Source organism: Leguminivora glycinivorella, chromosome 3 (genome assembly GCF_023078275.1).
Source record: "Leguminivora glycinivorella isolate SPB_JAAS2020 chromosome 3, LegGlyc_1.1, whole genome shotgun sequence".
In the NCBI taxonomy this organism is placed as follows: Eukaryota; Metazoa; Arthropoda; class Insecta; order Lepidoptera; family Tortricidae; genus Leguminivora; species Leguminivora glycinivorella.
Genome location: NC_062973.1, coordinates 994,210 through 1,006,405, shown reverse-complemented (window position 1 = coordinate 1,006,405; position 12,196 = coordinate 994,210). Strand labels below are relative to the sequence as shown.

At 37.8% G+C, this 12,196-nt stretch overlaps 1 protein-coding gene across 1 annotated transcript; it reads left to right on the top strand.

The window, feature by feature from the left end:
* Positions 1–9,186: 9,186 nt before the first annotated feature.
* Positions 9,187–10,704, top strand: LOC125224686. The gene is made up of 2 exons (XM_048128117.1): positions 9,187–9,492; positions 10,139–10,704. Exons 1-2 carry the CDS (start codon positions 9,240–9,242, stop codon positions 10,324–10,326), a joined length of 441 nt encoding a protein of 146 aa, XP_047984074.1. The 5' UTR covers positions 9,187–9,239; the 3' UTR covers positions 10,327–10,704.
* Positions 10,705–12,196: the final 1,492 nt, after the last annotated feature.

Below are 12,196 nucleotides of genomic sequence, written 5' to 3'. Positions count from 1 at the left end.
ATAAATACACAAACAATACGAAATCCAAGTTTATCAAAACGCGCACTACGTTTCCGTGAGCGTACTGTACGCAGTCCGATGCACGCATCTCGATACGACACCTGAGTACACTGCACCCCTGTAGGGGAACGTGGCACGAGTGTGGAGGCGGCTTTTTGGTAGGTTTTTTATTTAATCGTTGTTTAATCGAGTTGGGAACTAATTGAAATTAGTGCCTTATAGGTACTAAAATGGCCAAGCCATTGGAGTGGAACAGATGCCTTCAAGCTTAAGTAATAATTCGCACCTTTAGAATTGTACCGACCTAATGTTCATACAACTTGTATGAGGATTAGGTCGGTACAATTCTAAAGGTGGATTTTTTTAAGAAGTCTAGGTGCTTGTGACAAAACATGCGGCAGTGTGCTTGTCCTAATATCAATTTCAGTAGGGTTGCAAGTTGCAACCTGTCTGTGTCATCAGTTCTAACTCTGTGAAATGGTAAATTATTATTATTATTCAGAGCCTACTGTGTCCCACTGCTGGGCAAAGGCCTCCCCCCTCTTTTTCCAATCTTCTCTGTCTAGTGCTACTTCTGGCCAGCCAATCAAAAATGAGTCCAGGTTATCCCACCATCGCCGGTGTGGTCTGCCGGATCCCCGGGTCAAATGGTAAATCTTATTGAAAACCGAAACTTGTACCATTTAAAACTGTTACTCGAAATATACAATAAAGACCTACACGTGACACATCTAGTTATTACACGAATGAGAGAAGATACATGCCTACTCAAATACTTATGGTATATTATAAGTACTTATTCTGTAAAATGACTTCATAATCCACGTAAAATGAGATTCTGATTTAGATTTCAAAGCGGTTAGTTGCATCTCTCTCGTGTAATTATGTTGAAACTTCTATTATACCATTCTATTTATTTCACTATCACACTCCTTCTGTCAATCAAAATGCCAGCTTATCTCATCATCAGATTTACATTGTACTCCTTCCGCATCGCCAAACCTGAACAGTAAACACAATCCTCTTCCACACTAGCCATTTAAACATATTCTATCACACATTAGGGGTGGCCAGCGAAAAAATTGTCGTACGAACAATTATGCGGCATCTGGCAACCCTGATGCTATGCGTCGCTGACAGCTGAAACAAAAACATTCGAGTTTCAACTTTAAGTTGCAGTCTTAAGGTTTCTTTTGGGAAGTGATTACGAGATCTTGGCCACACGTAAACACGTTGTTAAAATTCTTGGAGTTTAAGCTCTAAGTGACACTGCTATGGTTGTTTTTAGATTAAGTTTGGGAGATCTTGCATTATCAGTCGATATGCTGGTTGGATTTACACTGCATGAGTAGAATAAATTAAGAGAACACACGGGGGATGGTAATGGGTTTTTTGTTTCGAATTACAGACACATGTGTTGAAAAATGTGATGATTCACCTTTGGAGTCTTTTTCTCTAGTTTACTTTTTGCATTGCAGATTGTTGTCTAGAAATTTCTTTTTCACATTAAAGAAATAAAGAAGGAGCTGTGATATTATGCAGTAATTTTGGGCCTATACGACATCTAAGCTTTCAAAAAAATAGTATAGGTAGGTAGCTAGCTTCCAACTCCTCTGATATTGGAGGTGTCTATACTTATTTTCTTGTATTATTTTTAGGACTATGAGTGAACCTTGAACAGTAATTATTTTTTTAATCAGTGTTTAAGACCGTTATGTATAACTACCTTGACAATAAAATAATTATTGTTAAAATTATGTTATTGAATTCGTTTTGCTTTGCAACATTACTAGAGTGTTCGGAAAGAGGAGAGTCGTGAAATGTTTGGGGTCCAATATATTTCACGACTCTTCTCTTTCCGAACAGTCTAAGTCGGTACATCCACATCCTAACTACCTATCTATGTAGTTATATAGTAGGTACCTATATATTTACCTAATTAAGTATCCAGGCTTACAACCTAGAACATGACTAGATAAGGTCAGCATAAGGTAATTAGGCTCAGCAACACTCGGTGTTTGATTAATGTGTGCTAATTACTGAACTGCACCTGTGCACTATGTTGCCTTATGACCTAATTTTGAGGAAAGCGTTCTATTTGGTATATTACTATACAGATGTATTACGTTAAAGAGCGATGGAAAGAAAAATGGTCGGAATTTCACTTAGGGATAGAAAAACAAATAAATGGCTTCGGGAACATAGTAAAGTCACTGATGTAACCAGACGAATGGCGAAACTGAAATGGGAGTGGGCTGGGCATGTGGCCCGAAAAGACGGTTCATGGTGCAAGAGGCTGTTGGAGTGGAGACCGTGGGGAGAGTCACGCCCAGCAGGGAGGCCAAAAATGCGTTGGTGTGACGATATCAAGGGAACAGCTGGATCAAAGTGGATAGAAAGGGCCCAGAATAGAACAGAATGGCAAAAAATACATCTCTAAGATTGAAAAAGGCTAAAAAGAAGAGAGAAGAAGAGATGTAGTACGAAAAGATTTTCTTTCGTATTCTTACGGACGTACGAACGTGTCATACTATTTCAGTTAGTCTCAGTACAAGACGTACTGACGCCGTGTCTTGCGTGGGCGACGGTCGCGCGACCGTCGACGTCGCGTCTCATCGCATCGTCTACTTCCATATGGAGTGCCTCAAGGTTCAATTCTCGGTCCCTTCCTGTTCTTAGTATACATTAATGATCTACCGAAACTAGTGCAAGATAAACATGATATAGTGTTATTTGCTGACGACACTTCTCTTATATTCAAAGTTGACAGAAAGGAAAGCAGCTTCGATAACATCAACGATGCACTGTCTAGCATAACAGACTGGTTTACGGCGAATAACTTACTTCTAAACGCCAAGAAAACCAAGTGCATCAGATTTGCGCTTCCGAACGTTAAGCAGGTAAATAACAGTAAGATCCAAATGAAAGGTGAAACGCTGGAATTTGAAGATCGAACGGTTTTCCTTGGAGTCACTTTGGATTCAAAACTGCAATGGCATGCACATATAGCCACTTTAGCTGGCAAACTTAGTTCTGCAGCTTACGCAGTAAGGCGAATCAGACAACTAACAAACGTAGAGACGGCCAGGCTGGTATACTTTAGCTACTTCCACAGTGTTATGTCATATGGGATCCTGTTATGGGGAAAAGCTGCAGACATTCAGGCTATTTTTGTGCTGCAAAAACGAGCAGTCCGTTCAATCTACGGATTGGGCGGTCGAGCATCTTTAAGAGAAAAATTCAAAGAGGTGAACATTCTTACCGTTGCCTCTCAATACATATACGAAAATATTATGTATGTTCGGAAAAATATCCACGAATTCAAGCTTAACAGTGACATCCATAACTATAACACAAGGAACAAACATAAACTTGCTGTGACCGCCCACCGTCTCCGTAAGGTTGGTACGTCTTTCGTCGGGAACTGTACACGTTTTTATAACAAAGTACCAACCGATATAGTGGATTTGCCATTTGACAAATTTAAGGCACGCATTAAGCGTTTGTTGTTATGTAAGGCGTACTACACTGTGAAGGATTTTATAGATGATAGGGATGCCTTTAAGGTGGTTGCTTGTCAATAGATGAATGAAGTCGTATATATTTTTTCATTTTCTCTGCATTGTGTAATTAAGCATACTAGTGTTCAATTGACGTATGAGAACATATTCTCGTCTGATTATATTGTTTTTATTTAAGTTTAGTTGTGGACACTTGGAGACCTTATACATCTCCAAGATTATGTGTTTAATGTTTAATGTTTATCTTACTTTAATTTTATTGTATAAATCTATATTTCCTTCCTTTGTAACATACGAGCACAGAATATAGTGTCTTACAGCTATGTTTTATTATTTGAATATTTAATTTAGCCTGGCAGCTTGAACATGTCATGCACACTTAAAAGTCTTTGCTGCGGTGGCGTCGTTGATCGGGTCGCCACCTTCCCGAATAAAGGTTGAGGGAGGCGATGGCTGAGATACGCGTCATACTCGTGAACGGGTGCCGTCTGTGAAGACCGGTCTGTTTAAGCTTACTGGGGCTGTTATAACTTAGTAACTTTAATTCTAATTTTTATTAAATTAGGACACTTTGTTCGGTTGTCGTTTGTTTCCTTTCTTTTAGTGAATATTTTAAATATATGATTTTGACTCATGGAGACCATATACATCTCTAAGGAGAATTAGATTAAGTAGATATACATTTTATTTTTAGTTGTGACATTTAGAGTCATTTGCACCTCTAAAGTAATTTTAGACTTTTTTTTTTGTATTTGTACTTTTTATATTAAAATTTAGTGTAGTTCTTGGTTGTAATTCGACATTTAGAGACCTTCTACATCTCTAATTAATTGTATAGAGTTAACTTTAGTTAGAACTTAGAATTAGTATATAATAGTATCAATTGTAATTTCAACTCAATTTTAAATATTTTTTTAAATACCTATGTACATGTGACGTGTAAAAGTGCCCCTGTGGCCTATTTGCTGAATAAATTATTTTGATTTTTTGATTTTTGATCGATAAGGTTTGATTTCGTATGCGTCGCATCGCCGTCGCGCGACCATCGCGCGACCGTCGTCCACGCAAGCCACGGCGTAACGCTGTCTGAACTAGCATGACAAATTATTGTTGTTGAAAAAATGGCCATTGAGCAAATTATCGATTGGGTACTTTATTTTTTCAATTTAAATTGCTCGAAAGTAGAAAGTATATACCAGTGCACCATCAGGAAAGCAAATTATTTTAAAAGAAAATCAAAGTACTTAGGTACCAATATAGAAAACCTATATAAAGAAGCTTGGCACAGCAGCTAAGAACAGAAAAAAATTTCTATTTTACAGTTGGTACTATCAGTGAAACCTTTCATAATACATACATACAACATACATACAATCACGCCTGCATCCCATAAAGGGGTAGGCAGAGCACATGAAACTACTAAAGCTTCAGGGCCACTCTTGGCAAATAAGGGGTTAAAAGAAAACCTTTCATAATAATCGGTGCTTAACTACTTAATGTCTAAAATGGATCATTTATACGTGATATGTTCATACAACTTTCGCATTAATAATAGCATTGTCGTATCAAATACCACGCAGAGTTAACTTTGTCTTCTAAGTAAAAAATAAAATGACTACAATAGCAAATGAATTTCCCGTTTAGAGTCTATCGGCGTCCGCAATGAATCAAAGCGTCGAGCATTCGCGCTAATTAAGGAGACAAATAGCGTCGCACGCGCACAAGCTTCGAGGAAAAGTGACGGGAATTCATACGAAAGTAACTTTTACTTCAATTGAAATATTTTTTAACCACGGACGCAAAAACCGTCGGGGTGTTATAAGTTTGATGTGTCTGTCTGTCTGTCTGCTGTGTGTGTATGTGTGTCTGTCTGTGTGTGTGTGTGTGTGTGTGTGTGTGTGTGTGTGTGTGTGTGTGTGTGTGTGTGTGTGTGTGTGTGTGTGTGTGTGTGTGTGTGTGTGTGTGTGTGTGTGTGTGTGTGTGTGTGTGTGTGTGTGTGTGTGTGTGTGTGTGTGTGTGTGTGTGTGTGTGTGTGTGTGTGTGTGTGTGTGTGTGTGTGTGTGTGTGTGTGTGTGTGTGTGTGTGTGTGTGTGTGTGTGTGTGTGTGTGTGTGTGTGTGTGTGTGTGTGTGTGTGTGTGTGTGTGTGTGTGTGTGTGTGTGTGTGTGTGTGTGTGTGTGTGTGTGTGTGTGTGTGTGTGTGTGTGTGTGTGTGTGTGTGTGTGTGTGTGTGTGTGTGTGTGTGTGTGTGTGTGTGTGTGTGTGTGTGTGTGTGTGTGTGTGTGTGTGTGTGTGTGTGTGTGTGTGTGTGTGTGTGTGTGTGTGTGTGTGTGTGTGTGTGTGTGTGTGTGTGTGTGTGTGTGTGTGTGTGTGTGTGTGTGTGTGTGTGTGTGTGTGTGTGTGTGTGTGTGTGTGTGTGTGTGTGTGTGTGTGTGTGTGTGTGTGTGTGTGTGTGTGTGTGTGTGTGTGTGTGTGTGTGTGTGTGTGTGTGTGTGTGTGTGTGTGTGTGTGTGTGTGTGTGTGTGTGTGTGTGTGTGTGTGTGTGTGTGTGTGTGTGTGTGTGTGTGTGTGTGTGTGTGTGTGTGTGTGTGTGTGTGTGTGTGTGTGTGTGTGTGTGTGTGTGTGTGTGTGTGTGTGTGTGTGTGTGTGTGTGTGTGTGTGTGTGTGTGTGTGTGTGTGTGTGTGTGTGTGTGTGTGTGTGTGTGTGTGTGTGTGTGTGTGTGTGTGTGTGTGTGTGTGTGTGTGTGTGTGTGTGTGTGTGTGTGTGTGTGTGTGTGTGTGTGTGTGTGTGTGTGTGTGTGTGTGTGTGTGTGTGTGTGTGTGTGTGTGTGTGTGTGTGTGTGTGTGTGTGTGTGTGTGTGTGTGTGTGTGTGTGTGTGTGTGTGTGTGTGTGTGTGTGTGTGTGTGTGTGTGTGTGTGTGTGTGTGTGTGTGTGTGTGTGTGTGTGTGTGTGTGTGTGTGTGTGTGTGTGTGTGTGTGTGTGTGTGTGTGTGTGTGTGTGTGTGTGTGTGTGTGTGTGTCTGTGGCATCGTAGCTTCCGAACGGATGAACCGATTTAGATTTAGTTTTTTTTTTTTGAAAGCTGAATTGGTCGGGAGTGTTTTTGGCCATGTTTCATGAAAAATCCGTCCACTAAATATGTCGCGGTCGGGGTTTTTTTCAAAATTTTGATTTTGTGGTTAGGTTAGAGGTATTATTTTACAGGATCGTTCACATATACAATAACTACAATATTTACGGGATGACCTTCAAAACCTTCAAGAACACACTGGTAAAGGAAGGTACCTTATAGTGGTGGCGCTCAGGCACTGATAAGATTGACTCTAATAGGTGTAGTGATCTTGATTAAAACACTTAATGATAGAAAACTTGTGTTTATTTTAGTATTATGTAACTTAATAAATATTAATACAATTTTGTGTTTAGTGCAACATCCATGCGTCGCCGTGGCTAGCAAGCAAGAGAGCTGTCAAAAGTGACAGCCACAGATATGACATTTAAAGAGTGCGTTCATAAACGTCACTCTGCTACATCATCCCCTTTTTGAAAGAAGATCAATTATACAGAACTACGATGTGATTTTGCAAAGATGAAGTACTCTAAGTACAGTTAACTACATTTATCATAAGAAGTTAAAGTTATACATAATTAATTTCAATCTTGGCAAGCCAAGTAAACTTTGTATCATAATATATCAAATTACAAGTTAATGTTATACATAACTGACATATAAGTTTGGTAAAGCTACTTATCAATACAGTGAGTTACATTTAGAGAATGGTACACAGAACTACTACAATAAATACTATGTTAACAGGAACTTTAGGGTTATCTAAATCTTATCATTGAGATCAACATTTTACATTTGCACTCTTACATTCTTTTTCTTCCCCTTTCAGGGGAAAGTACTCTACATAACACTATTATCACACAAGACACTTGGTAGACTTAAATATAAACTCCACATTCGACCGATTGTGGCAGACCCAACTGTAGAGTCCGGTGAGGCACCCAGCACAGCTAAGGTCTAATGTGAAAAGAGGTTCGGTCATAAATTACATTATTCTTATCAACTACAATATATGCTCTATTACCATTACTACTAACAATTTTTCCTTCAAGCCAAATATTTTTATTTGGGTCTTTCTTAAACCATATTGATTGGCCGACTACAAATGGACTTTTATACCGACTTGTTTTGTTATAATTTCTAATGTTTCTACTTCTCGTCCTGTCAAACTCTTGGTGTACGCTATAATTTATTTTTGGTTGCAGGTATTGTCTATTTACTATTAATTTTGTTTTCAAATTTCTATTTAACATTAACTCAGACGGAGACAGGTTTGTGCCAGATACAGGTGAGGCTCGATAATGAAGTAGTGCTAGTCTATAATCTGTATTGTCTTCATGACACTTAGTTAAGATCTTTCTGGCAACCTGCACCCCCCGTTCCGCCAATCCGTTCGACTTTGGGTACCTAGGGCTAGTGTACGTGAAAACAAATCCATTATCACGAGCAAAGTCTCTACATTCTTTGGAATCAAAAGGTACATGATCAGAGACAATTTCTTTAGGAAAACCAAAATTAGAAAATATGTCAGTTAATGCCTCAATAGTACTCTTAGCACTTTTATTACGTATATATTTGATATCTAGCCATTTCGAGTAGTAATCGTAAACTACGAGGTAACTTTTGGTTTTAAAATCCATAATATCCGTGGCTATCTTCGCAAAAGGCAATGAAGGTACTTTATGTGGGAGTAAAGGCTCCTTTATGTTATTATTTTGATGTGTCTGACAAGGAAAACATCGTTTAACAAATTCTTCAACATGTGAATCAATATGTGGCCAATAATACAATTTTCTAGCAAGCTGCTTCATTTTTGTCATACCTATGTGACCTTCGTGCAATGTCTTCAAAAATGATGCTCTTAAGCTTTTAGGAACAATTAGTCTGTCATTAAGAAATACTAGACTGTTATCTACTGAAAGTTCACCTCGTAATTTATGATAGTCATGCAACCCATTAGGAATATTTTTATTATTAGTAGGCCAACCATTTTGTATAAAGTCTCTTAATATGTCTAACTCACTATCAGCTGCACTTTCATTAATTAACATTGTTTTTTGCTCTTCAGTACATTCTAAGTTTTGTGCTAGTCCTAGGGGCAAGTGTTCAACCTGTGGACGCGTGTACCTTTGGACACTAACAGTATTTAAAAAACAAAAGGCCATAGACAAATATCGAGTACGTATTCAAATAGTATTTTTCTGATATGGCAACACTGGTCAGACGCCATTTTTATAAATGGACGGAATTGTGTCTCGTGCGGCTGTTGAAAGTTTTTGTGCCAAAAAGTAAGTTTATACTTGCATTTTCAATGTGATTTTTGCAAATTATGTAATTAATACGACTATTTTAGTGCTCACATATATAAATTTAATGTTTGATCTTTGCTTTCTTTGGTTTTTACTTCCCGCAAGTAGTTTTAAAAATAATCGGTAACGGTTTAAAAATAAAAGTGTCAAATTTGTACCTGTGGACAGTTTCTTGAATGTACCTATGGACTGTCCACAGGTACAATATTGCTTGTTGTATCTGTGGACATTTCAAAATTATAAATATTTTTATTTTATTTCAGTGCCTCATAGTAAAAGTGCACAAATACGTAGCAAGATATGCCCCGATACTTTAAGGGATGCAGTTCGGGAAGTAAATAATGGATGTTCTGTGCGGAAAGCTGCTGAAAAATACAAAATTCCAAACTCAACGATTTTTAAGTACCAAAAATTATATCTGGGCCAGAATCTCGACCAAAGTCGCTTGGACAGTTCAACGTGGAAGAAAACCTGGTAAAACTAGGATACTAACTGATACGCCAGTGAAAAACTCAATTCAGATGGAGGAATTAAAGCGAGAAATTAATAAAAGAAAGAACACTGCTAATAAAAAAGGAAATAAGGAAGAACTACATCAAGAGTTTTGAATGATTCACGGTTATTTTCATTAGACGTATATTGACCGGGATATAGACCGTGATTACCTTTTTGATTTTTGTCGAGCTCCCGATATTTCGACGCAGTTGCATGCATCATGATCACGGAAAAACTGACGAAGTCGGGTGGATGTTAAAGTTGTATAGACAGCGCGCGATCTACCCTCCTTCGCGCGCGTCGGCTGCATTCACTTTCAGCATTACCACTGGTCGCGTTCACACTCGATGGTCTGTCCAAACACACTACACTCACAGTGTCACTACGTTTGTTCAATTCTGACTTCACCGGTTTTTTACACAAACAAATCACTGGATTCCATACATTAGATAGTTTGAATCCATCCTCACGATTGAAATTTTTATATTTGTGAATCTCAATGGCTTCTCTTACCAATCTCGGTATGTAGTGGCGTTCCGTCGAAATTAACTTAGGACTATGCAACTCGATCCAATGATTTGCACCCGACTCAATGAGATGTTGAGCAATAGCAGACTTGCGAGTATCGTTCTTTTTGACTGCAGCAATGTGTTCTTTAATTCTGCAGGCAATAGTGCGCTTGGTCTGCCCTATGTAAGAACTGTCACGGTCTATATCCCGGTCAATATAAGTCTAATAGAACTACATCAGTCAAGTACAAGTAAAATTAAACCAAAAAAAGCCATGAATCCTACCAAAGTTAAGCCTAAAAATGTGCAAGAATCACCTAATAAGAAAGACGTAGCAATACCTAATTGTAGTAAGTCTGACCAGGCATCAGACACAAAAAAAAATTGTATCTTAGAGAACACTAAGTTATCATACAAGATGTGAAAAATATAGCAAAAAAGCTTTACTTGTGTGCAGTATTTGTAAGGCAGAATACCATGAAAAGTGCGTATCAAAAGCTCACAAGGACAATATAGATTCTGGTAATGAATCTAGTTTCATTTGTCAAAAGTGTTACGTGCTGAATGATGATTCCGATGACTGTGTTGATCGTGGAAACTCATCCCACTCTGACGAGTTTGCTGAAGAGTTGTATCAAGAATATTGCAATGCCAAGAAGCAAAATGTCTATTAAAATATAACCAACGTGTTATTTAGTAACTTGATTATTATTTTATTTTGTTAATTGAGAGTTTAAAAAGAAAATATTTTGTTAAATCTATATTGTTGATTTTATGTCCTTAGGTACAGTGCCGTCCATAGGCAGGATATTAAAGTCCACAGGTACAAACGCCTTATGTACCTGTGGACAAAAACTGCATTTTTAAAAAAGAGCTCATATCTTTTGTTACTGTCTAGCTAGCACTATAAAAGTCTGTGTTGATTAAAGACTGATTAGTTGTTCTTTGGAAAAAATAAAGAGTGTAATGATACTGTCAGTGGTGTTTCATTAAAATTAAAAAATATATCAAAATCTGGAAAGTGTCCACAGGTTGAACACTTGCCCCTACACTATGAACTATGAAATAGTCGTCAAAAATTTGAATTACTTCGGTCAGTTTATCTTTATTTTCGTCTCTTAGCACGTTGAAGTATAAGTCCTGGGCCTGTTGGCCTATGCAATTAATTAAAATAGCAGCTTTTCGGGCTTCCGACAATCTTTCAAAGCCCGCTGCCAGTATAAAGTTTTTGAAAGAAAGCTTGAATTTTTGCCATTGCGGCCAGCAATTATCAATATCGTCCAAATTTAGACTCGCCGGCATTTTATACTCAACCGCAATGTTGTCGACTCTTAGTTGTCCAAGCTCTTCTTTCACTTCTTTGTCTTCTTCGCCCATGATGTCTGGCCGGCCGGCAAAACGTGGTTTCCGTAATCGTGTTTAATCTTCGTCAGGTATCTTCCGTTACGGCTGCGCCATGTAGTGATCTTGATTAAAACACTTAATGATAGAAAATTTGTGTTTATTTTAGTATTATGTAACTTAATAAATATTAATACAATTTTGTGTTTAGTGCAACATCCATGCGTCGCCGTGGCTAGCAAGCAAGAGAGCTGTCAAAAGTGACAGCCACAGATATGACATTTAAAGAGTGCGTTCATAAACGTCACTCTGCTACAATAGGTACTATTGCAATACTGTTCTACTTAAGCACCGACATTTTAAAAGCCAATAACTATTAACACAATCGGATTTGTAATAGAAATTAAAAGTTAAATTTTTATACTAATTATGTGTTACCATTGTTGATAACAAACCATTTCATTAATTAAAATAATAAGCTTATCAAATACATCAGTTTGATTGTAACTGTTGATTATAACAGTCTACATCTAGTGACGAAAAATACATAAATTTGACAAAAAGTGACGAATAAAACAAATATTAAAATGTCCGAAACCCTCACAAACAAGGATACTATTGAAAAGTTTTTGATTACTTTTATGAATATCAGTGAAAAAATGCAACGGACATTGATGCGTATATAGAGAAACATTTTAATCTAAGTTTTTTGGACGAATTAATGAAATTAAATAAAATTATAGAAGATGAGTACGTTAGAGAATCACCAAACTGGAGTGAAGCAATAGAAACGATCGTGGTAGCAATACTGTGGTTAGCTGCTGCGATTTCTTCTCTTCTGGCATTCGTTTTCAGTGTTGTGTCATGGATATACATAATCAAATGGAGACGTTTCAGAAACTTTGTATTCGCCAACATAAGTTTTGCGGCTACAGTGTGTGCATTAATCATTC